Genomic DNA, 19,987 nt, shown 5'->3' with positions numbered 1-19,987 from the left:
CGTCTCTGCTGAGCTCTATTTTTGGCACCAAAATATTGGTTGTGGTTTGCATAACCATGTGATTCACTTCAGTAGCTGCTTGCAAGTAAGCTGAAGTTATTTCTATTTTTTGAATGCAATTAATTTTACACGTGTTAACTTCTATTCCTTATGGAAAATCTCTTTCGAAATGTGGAAAATAGCAAAATTTTGTTTACTCTTGAGGAATGTAAGAAGGGACTTGGGGAAGGGAGTCTAATTTCAAAAAGAAAAAAGGAAAGTTTTTCAGTTCCTAAGAGACAGAACTAAAATTACTTTTTCCTCCAAAAAAAGTAAAACTCCAGAGGAAACACTTTATAAGAAAACTCTTGAAAAAAAAATTCCCACTGAAAAATTCTGACATCACTACTCTGCCCTCTTCTTCCCCTTCTACTTGCCTARGGTAGGATATAGTTACCAAAAATAATTTCTCTGAGAGCAGTGGTCAAGGTCCTATATAGTGGCCTGTTTTGCAAGCACAACGCATTTGTAAATGTAGAAGTTAGTGAGTGGATGAACAAGCTGGTCCATGCAAAAAGCTTTCTGTGGCTCCTTCTCTTCCTCCTCTGGGATTATCCCCATGGGTTGAAAAGCAGCATTTCCTTCTTAGGGAAATTTTCCTTGTTTCCAGTTGGGCTAAAGCCTATTTATAAATAAAGTGGCTATGTGAAAATTCTCTTATGGATCAAAGTGGGCTGAGGTCTTCCCTCTGATCCCACTGAAGTGGCTGTGATCTTTGTGGACAAGGAGGAAGGGTTGACAGCCCAGGGTGACAGGGAGGCAGGCAGCACATCCGAAGGCTAGAAGAAATGCCATTTAATTTCAAGCCTTTTTAGGAAGACCAAGCAGGGATGACCTGAAACGTTCTTCTCATAGCCCAGATCCCTCTCAAACACACGTTTGGCTGCAGATACGATCATTTGGGAATGTGAACTCGTTGTCATGTTCTGTCTTGTGAGGCGCCTTGGTCCACAGTCACTCTGGGCCCTGGTGGAGGAACACTGCTGGAGATGCTGCTGTGGGCCCTATGTGTTGGTGCTTTGTGTGACGCATGACAGCTCTCCAAAAAAGCGAATGGGGTCTTCTGTATAAGCATGACATGACTTTACCTAGCCATAGTTGGATTGTCAAGAGACTGAGAGGAGGTCTTGAATGCAGTTGTTTCACCCAAACCCTCAAAGCCAAAACTTTCAGCCAAAACTTGCAAAGAGTACTTGCTGAGTGAGTCCACCACTGTCCTCAAGCGCTTGGCAGGCGAGGGGTTAATTCTCCCTGCTGCATGCTCTGCACAAGAAGCTGGGTCTGATCAAATTCTGCAGTCATGAGCTGAAGTGGCCTCTGGCTTTCCAAGATGGAACAGGTTCCTTCCACATATTATAATTCCAACTGATTGAAGGCTGCTTAAAAGGTTGAAATGCAGCTAAAAATTACAGCACTTGTCCTCAGGCTCTTCTAGGAAAGCCAGCGTCTCGTTATTCTTTTGTGTTCCTCGTTCTCCCTGCCTTGCGCTTTAATGCTTCCCCTAGGCTGGTCGTTCTGGTAGATCTGGGGGGAAGCTGGGCATGCACGTTTGGGGTCGGTGCTGGCCTTGGGCCTGCCGGAGCAGCCCGAGCGCCGGCGTGGCCCTGCGCAGCTCTAGGGGCTCATGAGACCGTTGCATCCACGCTTCGCCGTCCCTCTGCGGTCTGGCTCGGGGAGGAGGACTTCTCCACCGAGYGCAGATGCGAGGGGAAAAGAGCAAAGCGAGTGCGTTTGTCCATTTACTAAAGCAAATCTCGCTGTTGTGCCATCTGTTCTGCAACCACATGAAAACCAGTGAGCTCGCTGGAAATGGCACAAAATATGTTCAAAATCTGGGGAAAAGGCGGATGTGAAAGTAAGCTGCTGCAAATTGGTAGGAGCCTTGGATAACAGCAGAATGGACCAAAAATAGCAAAACAAAATTGAAGTAGAAAAATATAAAAAGGAAAACCACCTTTTGCACCACCAGGGAGCAAATTCCAGCACACATCCTCGCATATATAGGTTTTGCTGCCCATCTTCCCTCCTCCTTTGGTGTGTTTCTTCATTTTTTTTCAAATTGAGTCTACTCAGGAGAGCAGAGAAAAGTTGGCATTTAATAGTTCAGAAATGCTGCAGCAAAGCAGGAGCCTAAAACACTCCTCCCTGCCGTACTGTTAGGACGGATCAGTCCCTTGTATCTGATGAGGAATGCCGCGAGGCTCGGGGTAACGCTGGCTCTCCCAGCCTAGAATTGGGCCTYCTCCACCTACTGCCCAGAGGCACAGCTGTAATCCCGTGCACAGCTGTGTGGTGTTTTTTGAATGCCAGGAAGCAGAATTGCAGACAGCATGAAAAATGATAAAATCTGGAAAACTTTTTGAAACGGCCTTTACAGCTTTGTGGAATTGCTGCTTCCCCAGAGTTCAGGTGAATCCCGTGAAATTCCAGTTGCGTTAAATTCATCATTGCGGTGCGATGAAGAGGCCGGGCTGGTGGCTGCGTGGGGCTAGCAGCAAGCAGCAGCAGCTCCGAGGCAGCAGYGCGTTAGAGGAGAGGGTTATTAATAGACGGGCTCTTTGCGGCAGCGTAGCAAAGGGGCAGAGCGGCGTGATGATGTAGCCCTTAAGGCGACGGTTGTGTAAACTGAGAACCGCGGCGTGGCTGGAAGCGACTCCAGCGCTGAGAGCTGGTGGAGCATGAAGCTTTGCTGGCAGGAGAGGAAGGGCAGCTCGCAGCCCGTGCTCTGGCCTTGCCTCGCAGGAGATCTTGGGTCAGTTTTCTGTTTCTGCTATGGAGCTCCTGGGTGTCCTTGGGCAACTTGTTTGGTTTTTCAGCATCTCATTTCCACAGTAAGGGAAGGGGACTTTGCGTTCCTCTAACACCGTGCTGTGAGGCTCTGTAAGGTTCACAGTTACCATATGGATAAGGTACCTAAAAAGAATTTCAAACCTGTAGAAGAAGAGGTGTGAAACTTGAGTGTCACTGAAGAATAGCTCAGCTTTGGCCGTATTGCATGGGGCAGCTACCACAGGTTACAAAACTGTCAMGATAGGTGTAAGTACTAGGAAACCAGTGTCAGCTGCAGCATAGCCTTTGTAAAAGTGAAGAGCCTACCAATATAAACTCAACCGGTAGGTAAGAAGTAATATCACTAGTCAAAAAAATAGAGAGATTTTCTGCTTTACGATCATCTGGGTATTTTCATCTGAGGAAGCCCTTTGGTCTGGCAGAAGTCCAAGGCGAAGAAGTCTAGACCCACTTCTGTTCTTTCTGGGCTACCCTGGAGTTTCTGAGGCTCCTGATTGCTTGTATTAAAGGTCTTTAATTTGCTGATGGATATCAGCTGGAGAATGGCAAAAGTGGAGTTATTCTGTGATTCATTTTAGGCAGAGGGAGGCAGGGGGAAATCAAGTTTTAATTTAATATTCTCTTACCCTTTGTTGTGAAATGAAGAGAGGACTTTCAGGTGTTCCTTACTGCACYGTTAATTGTTTTCCTGTCTTTCTCATTCATGTTAAAATAAACATTTAATGTCTTCAGTCCCTGCTCAAATGAGACTGTTTTTGAGGTCTTGATCATTCTCCTTCAGCTTCTCTGGGCATGTTTTAGTTTGGCTGCATTTGCAGACATCCTGAACACAGTGTTTGCAATGCAGCTATGCCATTGACTTGTATAACAGAATCTTAATTCCATTTGTCTTTGCCTTTTTTTATCCCATTTTTAAGCATCCCATCATCTCTTTTTGTAATGACTGTACAGTGAGAGGAAATCTTCACTGATTAGTCACGTGTCCCTCACCTGAGTGGGCAGTCATTAGTGTAGGACTTTGTGGGTTGGTTAAATGCCCACGCCAAAGTGTTTTAATTTGCATTTGTCAGCGTTTTCATTTGACAGTTTCCTGGGTGTTCATCTCTCGATCTTCTTGAATCATGTCTCTTGGGCTCTGGATAGTCCTATTTCTAACCTAAATTACTTAGCTATGAATTTAAAGTGGAAAAGTTAGGATTTCATTAATCTTTGATCACCTGTGTAATTTTTCAAAAACGTGGAGGTTGTCATCCATGAACCTCAGTGGGCCTCTGGTCATACGACCGCTTCTTGTCTCGGATGTGTTCATCTGTTTGGACTGCGATGCAAATGAGCTGGTTGGAGCCTCAGTTGTCCACATCAGGGATTTTTCACTGTCAGGCATTAGATGGACCATGTTGCTGAGGGGTTTTCTCAGCAGCATTCTGGATGCCCTCAAGAAACAGAGCAGAGATGTCTTGTCCTCTGCTGGGTATTTGTTCCTCCTCTAGGCAGGACTTAGGGATGATTGCAATAGCTGACTTTGGTTTGAGTCGTGAAGCTGGTACAGATTATCTGATAATTTCTTTTGAAAACTAACATTTTTCCATTTATAGGAGAAGTTAACTGGCATTCTTACCATAGCATTTCCTCTGTTCCAGATTCCTGGCTTGTAATTCTTTTGTAACTGTATTTGGACAACTGACTTGGAGCAGTTTGTTAGCATTGTTGTTGGCTCAAGAGCTACAAATGTTTTTCTCTTTGTCTAGCAGTCTAAAGTAATAATGTCTATTTAATTATAATTAAATCTCATGAGTTTTACAGGCAACTTTAAACAACAGAACCACATCATTTTATGGAAGCCATGTGAAGTCTGGAAACTACCTATCAAAGAACTTCCCTAATATCTTTTGTGATCATAGTCAGTGTTGTCCAAATAAACACAAGCTGTTTGTGTACCTACCAGAATGCGTGGCTTCCATAGCCCTAACCCAGCTCTACTGGTGTGAATATGCTAGTGCACTGACGTATGGTATGTCATTTGATTTCTAGTAGTACTGAAAGATTTACTAGCTAATTTATGCTTCTTTCTTTGCATTTGTTTTCCATACTCTGTTATTTATAAGGTGTTCATCCTATATGGGCTCTATTTGACTCAACATATGTTATGTCCAACTCTGAACATCTGGTTGCTAGCTGTAGTTGCATCCTTCAGACTTTTGTGTGTGTCTGTGACTATTTTAAATTCTTTTGTGCTGTGTGGAGTTTGAAAAGCTGATGGTTACTGGAGCCATAGCCTAAAGAACAGGCAGAAGGAACATCCTTGTTCTTCAGTAAAGAAGCTGTTATTGAACTGTTTTATTAGTAGCTGCAGCCTTGGAGGAAATGGAGGAGAAAAATATCAGGAAAAGCACAGACAGCAGAAAAATTAAAAAAAAAAAAATGGGTGTGGCCTCATTGAGGGAAAGGTAAGATCACGTGAGTGGCTCTTCTGGGCTGGGCAAGAGGTCCATGTAAATCTGTAAAACTGGCTGGTAGTGAGTGATTGTCTTTGGTGTTTTAGCATTAGTAACCTTCTGTGTTCGTTAGACATATCCTGTGGGAAGGGGTTGCACAGCTGGAAAGTGTGTTGCATAAAGCAGTGCCACCATCATCTGCCAGGCTTATTGGTCTTTGTACCCAAGATCTCTTTTGGAGCCCGTCCTAAAAGTTGGCTTTGCATTTGCGCTCAGTCGTTGCCTTCTGAAGCAATTTAGCAAACTATGACACAGGTAGTTGCTGGACTGTTTCATCCATTAGTTTTGTCTGGATGAAGTCCTGTAACCTCTTTATTGTAGCTTTATTCCTATATCCTCTTCTTTTGATCCTTCAGTTTGAGACAGATCCTCCAATGCAACCCTTGGTGGTGAGAGTTCCTACCTAGGGGCCTCCTCCGGGTTCTCCACGGTGAGTGTGAATCTATGAACCTCATTTAATTTGGCTGTTACGGTACCATCTCTGAGTCTGCCTTTATACCTTGATAATCTGTTGGCTTTACAGATTACCTGATGAGTTTTCTGCTCCTGATATATTTCAGAAAGGTTTTATGATTAGTTTTTATGCCTTTTGCAGGTTATTCCTCGGACTCTTTTTTGGCTTGCCTTATTGTGTTTTCACATTCAACCTGCCAGTTCATGACCCTTTCCATTTTCTATGTTTGGGCTCAGTGCTTTTTTGGATASCTTTATGCTTCCAGTACCCTCCCTTGCCTTGCTGTTTAGCAATGCTGACTTTCATTTGCTCTTTCTGAACTCTTTTGATGGATGGTATACACTTGCTCCGGGCCTTCAGTACACTGTATTTAAATAGTTCAATGCTACCTGCAATGATTTTCCCTTCATGTGCCTCTTTAATTCTTCTTTAACAAGTTTCTTTATTCTTAGGTAGTCATCCTCTTTGGAAACGAGCGCTGCTGTAGAAATATTATAGGTTTTGTTGCTCTTGGCAGGATATTGAACAGCAGCACATTGTGGTCAGTGCTACTGTATTTTCTTCAACAGCAACAGCGCTCTTCAACTGCACTGCCCACTGACTCAAGGGCTGCATCCCTTTTGCAGTATCCGTACCCAGAGCTTTATGAAGCAATCATGAATGGTGTCTAAAAATCCATTCTCAGCATCACACCCCCAGTGTGACATTTGTCCAGTCTCCATGCGGGTAGACATCTCCCATTACTGAGAGTTTCCTGCCCTTGAAGCCTTACTGTTCTCCCCCAGTGCATCTCAGCTGCCCTTGTTGTCCTGGTCAGACAGTTGATAGTATCACCCTATACTGTTGTTTTCCTATTCGCAGCTAGAAATTTAATTCAAAGGGATTCTGTTTTCTTTGCTGACATGGTTAAATGGTTAATCTGAGTTAATTCTAGACTGTCTTCTACAAGGCCCTCCATTGGCATGCTGGTGCTCCCGTGTGCTTCCTATCCTGCTGTTTCAGTGTCCTCCAAACTGTCCTCCTTTCACAAAGTATCTGATATACCCTTCTGTCAATATACATCAAAACTTGCTTTTCTGCACCCTCCTCTCATTCCAAAAAAAAAAAAAAAAAAAAATCTTTATAGCCTTTTCAATGTGCAGTACAACGACAACATGGGAGAAGCTGGTTTCCTCTGTATAGACTTCATCCATTCCAGAGTTTTTTCCAATTCCTAGTGAATCCTAGCCACTGTTTGCATACCCCCTGAATCCATACCTCTTTTCTCAGCCATGCATTGCTTCTCTGACTTGTCCTTTCATGCGACTGGAACATTTAGGACAATGCTGCTATGAAAGCCCTCATTTTAACTTGCAACCTGAGATCCTACCCCTCTCCTCCAGGACCTCTGTCCAAATGCTCACAGTGACCATGAGTACTAGCTGCTCCACAACACTTCTTAAGAGTCTGTAGACAGGCGTTGGGATCCACCACATTTGCACCTGCCAGGCAGGTCACCATGAGGATGCATGTTCAGGAATGGTCATTGTTCGTATGAGAGTGCAGTAAACTGGGGCCCCCCACTCTCTAACTGGACTTCTGCCTGCATTTTATCTCACTTATAGTTTTCTCTGAATGGTCTGTTTGGCTTCTCATTTTGTGATTGGCCTCTGAAGTTAGGGGTGGAGAGCCTCTGGCCTCCCTGTAGCTACGGCCAAACTCCCACTGCTCCTGAACTCCCCTGTAGCTGGCTCGCTCTGGATGAAGCAGAGCCATGGACAGGCTGAACTTTCTTTGCTCAAGCAAGGGACTCTCGGAGGAGGCCCAGCTCGTGTTTGTGAATTTGCTTTTCCAAGAACATAGACCCCCAACTACTGCTGAGTTCCCTGAGCCCAGCTTGATGTTCTTTATTCTTTCTCTGTAGCAGTCTGCTAAAATGCGTTTATTATCCTACAGCATCTAAACCTTGTTCCTTGATATTTAGGTACTATTGCAATAGAAATAATAAGGGATATTAATTTATGGATTTTTCAGGACAGGAAAGAGGCTTTTTGAGGGAATTTCTTTGAGCTACATAAGACTGGCCATAACATTTCAGGCTAAAATTCCTATCAGAGTTTCCTTTTTTTTGTTTCCTAATATATCCAGGTTTTTCTCTATCTATCAACAATTCTTATTTTCTCTCTGCTTTCAAGTTTTGGAGAGTAATCATATGCCTTCCTTCCTCTTTGTCATATAGACAAGTAGTGCACATTAATTCTTTGATTTAATCCTCCTTAATAAGTCTCTTCCTCCAGGGATTAATTATTTTAGTTTCTGTACTGAATCTTGCACTTTGTTGACATCTTGTATTGGGAGCCTACAACTGAGCTCAGTATAAAATTGAAAGCTCATCTCTCATTAGGTTTTCACGCTCTCATTTGGATAACTCCTTTCCAGGTTCATTCTGCAATTTAGGGTAAGAGAGGGAAGGTTAAAAACAAGCTTCTCTGTAGAATATGGAAAGGAAAACAAGTCCTAGGTGGAGCAAACTTTTGGTGCTTTGTTTCCCCTTGCCCTTATGGGTGTCCAGTTTAAGCAAAAGCAGTACTTAGCAGGGAGGGGCTCCATCTGACTTCTAAGCCATGAGTAACCTCCAAGGTCACCACTGGGCTCTAGGCTTGATTTGGATTTTGTGCTGTTGCTTAGAACAATGCAAAATGGGTAGAAAACGCTCTCTCCCAGGTGAGATTTTACACCTGCTGGAGGTCTTGCTCTCACTGGAGGAGCTAACGTCAGAAGATGCAGGGCCAGGGAGACCCGGTTCTGTCAAGGTGCACGTCTTCATAGGATGGTGATTTTTGGATGAGTTTCCTGATCCTGCTTTCTGGGTGGTTTCATGGGCACAGGGGCTGCTGCGAGAGAAGGGGGAAAGCACAACTGAGATGGAGGAGGAAGAGGAAGATGTGACTTGAGCAGCCCAGGCCTCAGCTGGCTYATGCTGCCCTGGCATTTGCACTGTGCAGGTCAGATACTCATCTGGTGTATGACATGTTGGTGTGGTGACATCCTCTAAAGGGAAGATTTGGGCTTTCTATTATTTGTAAATGTTAAATCTTAATTATTTCAAATGTGAAGTTTCAACCCAGATGAGTTTAATATATTAAACTTGACTTTAATGTGGTAAATCCTTTTCTCCAAATACCATCTGTAACATGAATTTGTGGTTTGAATTCTTTTATCCTGTTTACCATAGCAAAGACCTAGACTCTGTTTCCTACCCACTAACAGATCTGATCCAGCTCCTGCTGAATTCAGGAAGACGACTGTTTTGGGGCAGCTGCAGTGATGCTTTGGTGAAAGTCTTTGGCCTGTCTTATACAGAAGGTCAGGCTGAACTGCTTTAATATTTATGAATCCATTTATGAAGCCTGGCCTTGAGATTTATGAATGTGACACCCGTTGACTTCTGTGGGTGGTGATTTGTGCCTTAAGCAAATACATATTTGAAGAGAAACTTGTGTAGCAACCGTCCCATTTTATGAGAATTAGAGTAGAAGAGCTTTCCAGTCGGACTGGCTTTGTTTTTTTGCAGAATGTCAGTTTATTTTTACTGCTGAGGCTAGAACTCGGCTATGCCTTTTGCCAAAGTGACCTCAGAAATGCTTTGTTCCAAATGGTTCCTTGTGTTAGAATTGGGTAAAGCTAATCCTTCTGGATCTTGCTTTTAGCGAATTCATGGACTTGATGTTTATACTTTTCCTCCCTGAAAGATCAAAATCGAGACGCTGGGTTGCAGGGAACTGTGATTACTATGCCCTGCTTGCAACAGCAGCAATCAAGTCTACAGTCCCCTGAGTCTGCAAGTTCTGCTGCATTTATCATTTTCGTTCTTAGCAACTATTTAATAACTTATCCCTTTCCCATTTGAAGTCGCACACACTTGTGCACCTGAAACCTAGAGACTCTCCAAAATGCTCCCACTCGACTGGGACGCTGCCCGCTCCGAAGGTCCTCTGGGAATTCTGCAGACTGTATTTCCGTGTTTGCAACAGGTACTCGTTTTGCAGAAAACCATGGTTTTACACGTGTTACCTAAACCTTTTGAAAAGGAAATGTACCTCTCAATCTACCAAAACTCAAGGGTGAGCAGCTCCCAGGGTAAAAGGAGCTGGTGGTGGGGGACAAAGGCAGGAGATGTATGGAGGAGCCATGCTCGCAAGGGGACATCCCCGGTCTGCCTGTGCTCCTGCTGCTGCCTATAGCTGGGCACTGAGTGGCACAGGTGAAAATTTGGTAGTTTTCTTGTAAAGGCAGCAATGCAAAAGCAACTTTGTTAGTGTTTTCAAGTGGTAAAAGCAAGGCGCTGTGGTCAGGACACTTGGGTTCTGTCTCAAAATCTGCTGCTATTGCTTTGTGAAATTTTTAAATYGTGTCTGTTTTCTTGATGGTTCAGTGAGAATGAGACATAGTCTGTCTCACTATTGTGTCTCTTCAAAAACCACAAAAAAACCCCTTCCGAGTTTCTAAAATGAGCTACACTATATAAATGCAAGATCTGGGTCCAGATTTTCATCTGCTATAGACAAATGCAGTTCTGTTAACTTTGAGTTATATCAGCTGAGAAGCTGCCTCACTACTGTTATTAATCATACCTGCAGTTGTGCAGTGACTAAGCTGGGTTCCATGGACCAAACTTTATTTGCAGTAACAGGACGGATATAGACAAGGAGGACTTGGATGCATGCACGAGTGGGTGGGTATTCTTTCTCCTCTGGGCCACAAGGAATGCAGGAAAGTAGACTGTGATGAAAGCACTCCTGATACAAATAGCTCTTGTATGCTGTTTTTTCATTAGTAGATCTCAAAGTGCATTAAAAATATGACCTTATCCTCATTCTGCGCATGATAAACAGGGGAACAAAGAAGCATACAGCTTGCATAAGGTTACCCAGCAGGCTCTGCCTGTCTATCTGTTGATTGATCAATCTATCTGTCTGTCTGTCTATCTAATTCCTRTTTGCATACATAATTATTTTGCCCCTTAATTATTTAAGAAAATGTGTAAATAAAGCAACTTAACTGCAAAATGATCTGAAAAAAGCTGAAAAATATTCCTTTCAGGCTGACAGAGGGGAAAAAAAAAAAAGTACAGTTAAGGTAAAAATGTTCTCCTCCTCCCTTTCCCCATCCAGCCTGGGTCTGAAAAAAAATCAGTAGCTTTAGGGCTGTAGCAGCACAGAGCACAATAAGTGGCAACATGTTCCAAATACTTGATGCAATTCCTTTAATATCTCCATTCACTTTAAAGAAAAATGGATTGCAGTACCAAACTAATCTTACTCTGCTATACTTTGACAGTTCAAGACATGTTCTCAAAGGAACAAATGCAAATATGATATAAGCAGCTTTTTTTGCTTTAACTGTATGAATGAAGCTAAATGGAAATACAATGCCAAGGTAGTCTATTCCTGAATTGATGTATTTTCTTGTTGAAAATAAATACATTGCAGGACTGAAAATGTTAAGAAATCCTATGCGGGCAGGGATGAGTTTAGAAGATCTGTTATGTCCTTAGTTATACCCCAGACTTCGGGGTGATCTTGGTCCAATTATCTGATCCTTTTAGGCACCACTCTAACTGAACTAATAATATTTCTGTACTTCACTTCAGTGATGGGAGGACCCATCTGTTGCTGTTTGGGAAAAGCCACGTTCCTGTGGCTCTAAGACCTAGAGAAGAATCATAAATAAAGATAAGATCTGTAAGTTGTTTCAAAATGCTCTGCTGAAAGTGCTATTTTGGTGTCAGTTTTAGTCGAAGATGTTGCAGTCATGTATATTTAGGACTCAGGCACATTTATATAAAAATAGAGTAAGACCTTGTCCAATCTGCTGTCGTGCAAGTATAAGTATTTTCTCATTCGAATTAGCTATGGAGTTATTCTTTGGGAGGATCCCATATTGCGAATTCCTCTCTGGAGGCTTCATTGTCATCGTAGGGACTGCAGGCTCCTAACTCGGGCACTGAGGCTAAATATCAGGTAGCCTGAATGCCCCTTGGTCTCAGGAGGTAAGATGGTATATTTTCTATCAGTTGTTATTTTTCAAATCTGTAAAATTACCTAAAATTCAGGACTGTATTTAGGATTTGTTCATGCACAGATACATTATGCAGATGGTTACCTTTTTCAGAATCAAATATTCTAAAAACTGGAGGTTTTTCTATTTACAGAAATCCTGTTTTAAGAGTTTCTGAAACACTATGTTTTTGTAGGTTACCAATTTAATTAACTAAGCAGACACTTGGAAAATTTTTTTATATTAATATCAGGTTTGTTCACATTTAATTTTAGCTTCCTTTCTGTATCATGTGCTTGGAGATTGGGAAGTAAATCTGCCTTTATATGGCAATAAGAAACTTTGTAAAGCTGTACTAATGAGGAAGAAAATGAACATTAATTAAACTTGCAGTTAGAGGCTGGGCTGAAGCTCTGGAGTCCCGACGCCGCAGCGGCAGCTAGCCGGGTTACTTCATTACAGCCTGGAAGAGGGAGCTGTGACGGGAATGGGAATGAGGAGACAATTAAGTCACTCGCCAAGCGCAGAGCCAGCGAGACATTTAATTAGCCATAGGAGCTAAAGCTGTAAAAGCTGGAGATTTTTGTAGCTTCTAAATACGTGAAGCATGTTTTCTGTCAAACGAGACTTTTAAAGAATGCCTTCAGAAACGTGAGAGGGGTTGGTGATGTTGAGCCTAGAGAAGCAAACCTGGATTTCAGCTGAGCTCTCCAGGGCAGTGGCAAACTGTTGGGCCAGTCCCCTGGGCTGGAGAGGAGGTCTCCATCGTGGTGGATGCAACTGATGTCTTACCTTGGGCAGGAAGCCCAAAGCTGGCGACAGTGACATGATGTCAGGGTGGCCTTGTCTTGTAAAGCCAGAGTGGTAGAGAGGGACATCGCTAGGAGGAGCTCAGTTCTTGTCCTGTTTGCTTACAGACCCCTCGTTGTAGCATCCAAGGAATTCCCCAAATTATAAAGGGCAGTTTGTTTAGGACTACAGCCTGCTTTCTCTGTGCATGCTGCAGAAGATGGGGACCTGTGGAGTGCTGGCCAGCAGCAACGTGGGATTGCGCCCTGCAGAGTCCCAGCTGACCTCTCCTCTCCCACCCACAGCTCCCAACACTCCCGTGATCCCTCTGCCAGTCCTTGGGCCCCTTTATAACACACACTGGCTTTTCTCTGCTGTCCTTCAGCTGAAAACTCAGCTTTGCCACCATGCAAAATACAGTTTTGAGAAGCCGTGAGCCCCCTCTYCCTCCTGTGTACGAGGAACGTGCGTTACTGGCTTCCCGGCGGCCGCTGTTCCGATCATCAGCGCACACGTCTGCGACTTGCAGAGCATTCGTTCTCTTATGGAGCAGTTACATTGGAGGCCAGTGGGAGAGAGGCACTTAATCGCTTGTTTTGCCTTTGAAATAGGGAAAAAGCATTTATTTATGGAGTTTCTCACATTTCAGGCATTTGTTAACTCTGTTGTAGAGGCATAATCTTGGGAAAGAGATGATTTTTAGGTGTGCACTGTCTCTTAAGTTGCAGCATATTCACTGCTCCAGCTCCAGGTTTTTCTCCATTTTCTCTCCTCTACATTCGCTTAGACAAAGACACATCATGTTCAAAGTTTTGAAACTGTAATTTTTCTACCAAATTGGAATTAAATTAGCCAAAAATCCATTGGCTTTGGAAAATCCAAGATGAATTTCCAAGACCCCAGACATCCTGCCGGTTTTATAACATAAAAATGGGGGAGAAAGATGCCATTTGTTGTACTATGCTAGCTGCAATTTAGCATGCAGATAGATGTTGAGTATTTCTTACCTTCATAGCAGGGAGACCTAGAAGTAAAGTGGCCTGGGTGTGGGGCAAGGGGGAGCAGAGAGCAGGGCATTGGGGATGGTTGGGGAGCAGAGAAGAGTACGGGGAGGAATGGTCCATGTGGCCAGTGCAGTTACGGGTATTTGCAGATCTTGTGGTCCCTGGAAACCTGGCAGGTCTCCAGAGATGTGCAGCAGCCCTGTACCACCCCTCCTTCCTCCCTAAAATAAATAAATAAATAAATTACTGGAGCTCTAAACCTAACCCCTGTGTATTTGAATGGACTCGTTCGTGRCTTATCAATGTAATTCTTTTCTTAATCAGACAGGGCAGTCACTCTCTGTCATCCTTGTGAAATTTTTCCTATGCGACTTTCACTTCTAAATAACTGACTTGCTAACCTTAGCGGAGGTTTTGGTTCTCTGAACTGTGGTTTCCTTTTGATTACGTGTCGTCTTCTGTTCTACTCCTTAATGCATGTTAATGAGTGCTAAGCAGTGCTTGACTTGAGTAATTTGCAGTTGGGATCCGAAAACCCTTGGAAGGAAGGCCTGGGGGTGTCCTGCCTGGGGAAATCGTGGGAGATTATAGACTCTTTGCTGCAGTTTGTGAATTCCAAAGGCAAATACATTTTCAATTAATTTGTATTTTTATTAGTCGCACAACACAGTCACCGCTGCCATCATTATTTTAGCAATATTCCCATACTCCCTTTAGTTTCAATTTAAAAGTCCCAGAAGAGAAGGGAAGAGGTAATAGCTCAGCATTTTTTCCAAAATTCAGAGTGCTTTCCACAACAGAAGCTCAGTCCCACGTTCAGTCCCGAGTTGCACAGCCCACGTGGGGCTGCAGGAGGGTAGCGCAGGGCAGGCACTGCTTGTCCATAACTCTTGTACGCRCAGCCATCCCGGCATGGACTGCAACCACAGACTACGGAACCGCTGCTGCTCGCGGTTTTGAGCTCTTAGTTCACAAAAGCAACTACTGCTCCTCCATTCAAAACTTGGGAAACTGTTAACTGACAAGCTTAATTCTGCTTTCGTATCCCCTGRAGTAATATCCAGAGGATGTCCCAGGAATTTTTGAAGCCTTTCTAGTCTAACCTTTGTAGAAAAGAAAGCACAAATTGGCTCAAACGATATGGCTTTTCTGTTTTAGTCATCTAGAGGTGTTCTCCAGGAAATTGCAGCAACTTTAATGCTCTCTATTGTTGTCCTAGACTTGGAGGTCGTCCGACAGTCACGGTCTTGGCATGACGGCCTGGCACAAGCGCCAAAGAGCCAGAGGATAAGAATGGGACTGGTCGGGTAACGGGCCTGGGCAGAGCCGTCYGGCCGCGTCTCGGACCTTCGCACCGCCTGCTTGGCTGTGCACGGTGCTGCCGTTGAGTTGATTGCTAAAAGCCATCTCGTTTTCACGGCAGGGCTTTTTGGGGTGTTTGGAGCAATACCAGAGAAAAAAGCATTTGGCAATTCATACCGAGCTTTTCAAGGCCAAAGCATTAGGCAAAAAAATAACAAATCAGCCCATAATTCTCCTAGAAGACTGTTGTTATGCCTAGTCACAGGTGGAGAAATGGAAGCAAAGAGGTTAAATGTCTTGCTCGAAGCAGCGAGGAAGCGTGTGGTGGAGACAGTCAGGAGCCCCACGTATTTTTTTAATGAATCTTTTATAACTGTGAGTATATTATTAGGCAGATGGCTTGAACTGTGGATTTCTGTAGGAGCTCTGCCTTGCAGTCTAAATGTATTTTCTTCTCAAAGTCTTAAACTGAAATAAAATGAGAAAATATGGCTTGGTTCAGGGCATGAGAATATGTTCAGTAATTAAAAGACTACGCAGGATGTAGAATATATAAAAAATATATCATTCTTTTACAGTTCAAGGACACACTAGTTCTCTCCTAATATTTCTGACAAAAAATAATTAATGTGCTTCTGGGGACTACAGGAAAAGAAATTCCAGCATAAGGTGACATCGTTATGTCTCCTTATGTCACAGTCCAAGACTGAAATGAAAGAGGAAATATTCAGCCATGGCTGAAGGTTCATTTTCTTCCTTTTTACACTCCAACAGGATTAGGGAGGATTCGCTCATGGGGCTGTATAGAGTTGTGCAGCGTCTGAGGACCTGATGGATGGCCCGTTATTTGGCAGTATTCAGGAGCTATGTTTTATCCTAATAAAGTTGCTGAAGAACATAACGTGGGAATGGGCTTATCCTGTCTCTTCATCGTGGTTGTGGCATAGCCATTAGCAGCTGCCTGCGGAGGAGAGTTAACATATTTTATGATAAAATGTACCGCACGAATCCCCCCACATACAACAGGGCCAGCCCCAGGCACAGTGATCTGCAAGGAATGTCGGGATCTGACCGCTGGCTTCGTGTCCTGGGAGCCAGCGTTCAAGTGTCTCCTCTGGTTAGCCGGTAGTCGGTCCGGGGAGCCTTTGTCTTCTCGGGGGGAATCTTCAGTCTGAACACGTTTTCTTTTCCAAAAGACCACTGTGCCCTGGAAGCTAAAGTTCTCTTACAGAAATTGTTCATCTGTCTGATCAGTTCAACTACCGCTTGTAAAACTTGTCTATCTGTTAATTTTCTTAGAGGGCTTAAATTCCTCTAAACGCCCATTGCTGCACCCTGCTGCGTACAACGGAGCAGCAGCATTTCCCCAGGGTCCTGACGGATGGGCTGCATGTTACGGGAGCGTGAACAATTAAGAACCGGTGTTTGTCGCTCAGTTACCAGCAGGTTTAAGAAATCCAGAAATACATATGAACATGTGTGCAATCCTAAAGCTTACTTGCAAAAAGCAAAATCACAGTTCTTTTCATATGGCAGTCAGGTGCTCTCTGTATTCCTCCTGGCTTGCATACGCCGTGTGCGTGGTGTTGCTGCAGTTGAGCATGTGAATGCTTGCAATTTCTCAATCTTTAGTAATATCTAATATCCAGACAAGATGTGAGTGTGTATATACAACTAAAATGTATATTAAAAGGAGAGTAACATTAATTTTGAAATTTTTATGTATTCCTTTTTACAGTAGAACATCAGTTGTTGTCCTTCTAGTTTCAGCACTTATTTTCTTGGTTGTCTTAGCTTCCTTGAGCTGCTGAGCCTGTTTCACCTTTGTGTCTGATGTAGAATCTAAATTAGATAAGAAGAATCAGGACAAGATTTCAAATACAGTTTCCTCTCTGTACAGGCAGTTTAAACTGCTTAGATATAATTTTGCTTCTTTAATCCTTCCCCTTCAATCTGTTTTTGTATACATTATATATATGAAATCTGGGATGGGAAATCTTGCCTAATGTAAGTTAAGACATGACAAATGAACCTGACATTTTTCCAAGGAGGGAACCAAAGAACATACTGTATTTATAGCAGTAGAAATGCAGTTTGCTGCTTGTAGAAGAAAAATATGCCTTGTATGAGAACTTTAATACTGAGATATAAGAGAGTGTAGATCATATTTGTTTCAAGTGAAGCTACTGGGTTCAAAGTAGCTAAAGTAGCTAAGTAGTTCTCTTCTYGAGGTGGGGCTTCACCCAGCAGCAGATTTGGGCCCTTGGAAGCTCAGGTACCAAGAAAAAGCGCGAGGCACAGTTTGGAGATGTTCTCCCTGGCCCTGTCACGAAGGTCAGAGGCTCTGGTGTCATCAGACTAAAGAAGAGAGTGATAAGGAGCTTCTGAAAGTCACATTTGGGGCTTCTCTCCTTTATACTTTAAATAGCTTCTTCCATGTTAATATTAAGACTTTCTGCTTACAAGATAAGARTTCATCAGCGTAAGTTCTCAAACACAGACATGCAAACATACTCAGAAAAATTGATTCAAGCTAACCATTTCTGCAAGCCAACTACTGGCTCTTGCAACCTTCTCCAAGAGGGCAGGACTGCCAGAGAGACAAATGCAGGAGACCCAAGCGCCCAGTTTTTCACCTGCATGAACAGGGTGAAAAGACTTGTTAAAAATTTTCCTGATTTATGACAATTTTCCTGCTATGTTAAGCTGCACTGAGCACAGTGAGAAGTGTTGGGATGACTTTCGGTTGAGGTGCTCTGTAGAAGTGTGAATTTTGCAGGTTTTTCATGCCAGGATGTTGGTTCCAGCTTGAATTCTTAAACTTTTATCCCTGAGGAATACTGACACCCTTTTAACCAGTTTTGGCTGCGTGTTGAAAGAATATTTAGCCAGGGCAGCCCTTTGCATCCTGGGAAGATGATCACAAAGCCTGTTTGCCTGCGTGCGAGATGGTACTTTTCCATCTTGCCTCTGAACAGCAAGGCTGACTCCACATTTTTGGACTGTACAGCTGCACATCAGGACCAACTTATGGTGCTGAACCGATCCTTTATTTAGCAGAGATAGTAAACAGCAGAGCGGTCTGTGGCTGACAAATAGCTCCGGTCGTATTAACTGTTTCTTTGTAGTTTGGTTTCTAATTGAGATTGTATTTCCTAGACAGAGCGTTAGACCTCTACCTGCTCGCTTGGCTCCAGGAGGCGTCCCTGTGGTTCGGGGCCATACCTTTGTCCGTCCTTGTCAAGCTGGGGAAATGATGCTTCCTTTGGCTCTAATAAAGAATTCACCTGGTTTCCTCCCTGCATCCTAATTGCTCTCCAGAGAGCACTGGCGTGTGCTTAAGCATATTGTAACTGTTTACTCACAATGTCCGCCGCATGTGCGGTAACTCAAAATGTTCGATCTCTGCCCTGTCGCTCCAGGCTGGCATGATTCGCACAGACAAGGACGAATTCTTCATTGAACCTCTGGAGAAGGGGGCCCAGGAGGAGGAGGAGGGAGGAGGCAGGACGCACGTGGTCTATCGCAGAGCAGCTGCCAAGAAGCAGTTTCCTACGGAGAGCACAGATATCCAGTATAAAGGTAAGTCGGGGATGTTAATGCCAGCTGATGTATAAAGTGTAGCTAAAGGCATGTAGCCAATGCRATCTACTATCTCTGGCTTCTTTGTCCTTGAGAATGGAAATCTGTTCTTCTCCCCCCTGTGTATGGAAAGGTAGGGGAGGAGTTGCACATTTTAGCTGGGATAAATAAGCATTGCAGCAGCCAAAACGCTCTCCAGGATGCCAAAACTGTCCCTGCCTTAAATGTACAGATAAGAGCTGTGTTTCCTTGGCTCTGGAGACAGTCGGCATAAGGTGGTGTGTCCAAACTGGGCCCCCATGTCGGAGCAGGGGAATGGGCTGTGGATGGAGCAGCAGTGCCGAGGTACCTGCGTGTGCCCGGGACGGGCAGCGGCGCTGGCTTTGCAAAGGCTCTGCTGGAAGGCTGCAGCCAGAGCACCGAGGCTGACGCGGTGCACGGGCTTTTCATCGTCCCTATCCTCACTGGCATGAACTTCATCCCAACAGGGGAATAACCATTCAGATATGCACACAAACCTCCTCTTGACTTAGTTGTGTGTTTCCAAGTGCGGAATTTAACCTAATATGTGGTAGACAGTTTTGGAACAACAGCAGCTAAACATAAACAGCCTTTCTGTGTAATATTCTCTATTTCTGTGCTAACTGCTCTGGTGTGGGACCTTTTTAGCTGAACAAATAAGGGATGCAGACTTGGTAAGTGGATGTTCTGACAGCTGACGCTAACACTGAGATTAACTGTGTCATTTGAGAGGAAACCAAAAACAATTGCACTTTGATCCCCCATGCGTGCACCAAACTGCAGAGCCATTTGCCACTAATAGTTTGAAAGCGAACAAATACCCGAGCACTATCTCACAGCAGTAGGGTGTGTTATTAAGTATAATACAGCGTGTTAGGTTGTCCTCTGCAGAAGTCTTCCCAGCAATTCTCATCCCTCTAATATGTCACCATCATTCTCTAAAGATAAGGAGAATGTTATGGTACCTGTTGTAAAAACTCGGCTATTTCTCTTGCACGTAGTAATCCCCAGAAACCAGCTGGAAGAACACAGTCACAGAGATTAGGCAGTGCAATTATGGCCAAGTTAATAACCCAAATTTTGCAATACTCAAGTTGGAGTGAGGAGGGAAAAAGAAGYAAGCAATAGCATTGGTCTAACTTTTGTCCAGTTGGGCCGTTGGTTATGACCCAYGGGTTGTGCGAGTGGCGCAGTGTAATGCTGGGCTTTTTTGGCTGGTTTCGTATGCATCGTGGGGCAGCGCTGGAAGGAGGCAGGGGTCTGAGGGACACGAGACGAACTCCCCATTCCCAGAATGATATGATGGAAGGTGCTCTCTTAGTAGATGTTTATAAAACTATTGCAGTGTTGGAAAATATCAGCCAGTCACTGTGTTTCCTTTTAAACAAAAGAGACTTAATTTTAATCACACCTTATGGCAGTATTTTTGGTTTGGGYTGGTAAATATTGCTCAGGAGTAGGAGTCTGGTACA

The 19,987-nt window shown here is 43.7% G+C and overlaps 1 protein-coding gene across 1 annotated transcript in view; it reads left to right on the top strand.

Annotated features, from left to right (window-relative positions):
* The window catches only part of ADAMTS2 (ADAM metallopeptidase with thrombospondin type 1 motif 2), a 190,439-nt gene that overhangs the window by 60,231 nt on the left and 110,221 nt on the right, over window positions 1-19,987 (top strand). The window contains exon 3 of the mRNA XM_026063320.1: window positions 18,335-18,494. Within this exon, the coding sequence (XP_025919105.1) occupies window positions 18,335-18,494 (160 nt within the window). The remainder of the gene's footprint in view (window positions 1-18,334; window positions 18,495-19,987) is intronic.

Source organism: Apteryx rowi, unplaced genomic scaffold, assembly GCF_003343035.1.
Source record: "Apteryx rowi isolate R43461 unplaced genomic scaffold, aptRow1 scaffold_2, whole genome shotgun sequence".
Lineage (NCBI taxonomy): Eukaryota > Metazoa > Chordata > Aves > Apterygiformes > Apterygidae > Apteryx > Apteryx rowi.
The sequence above is the reverse complement of the archived record's forward strand: the minus strand, read 5'-3'. Positions and strand labels throughout refer to the sequence as shown.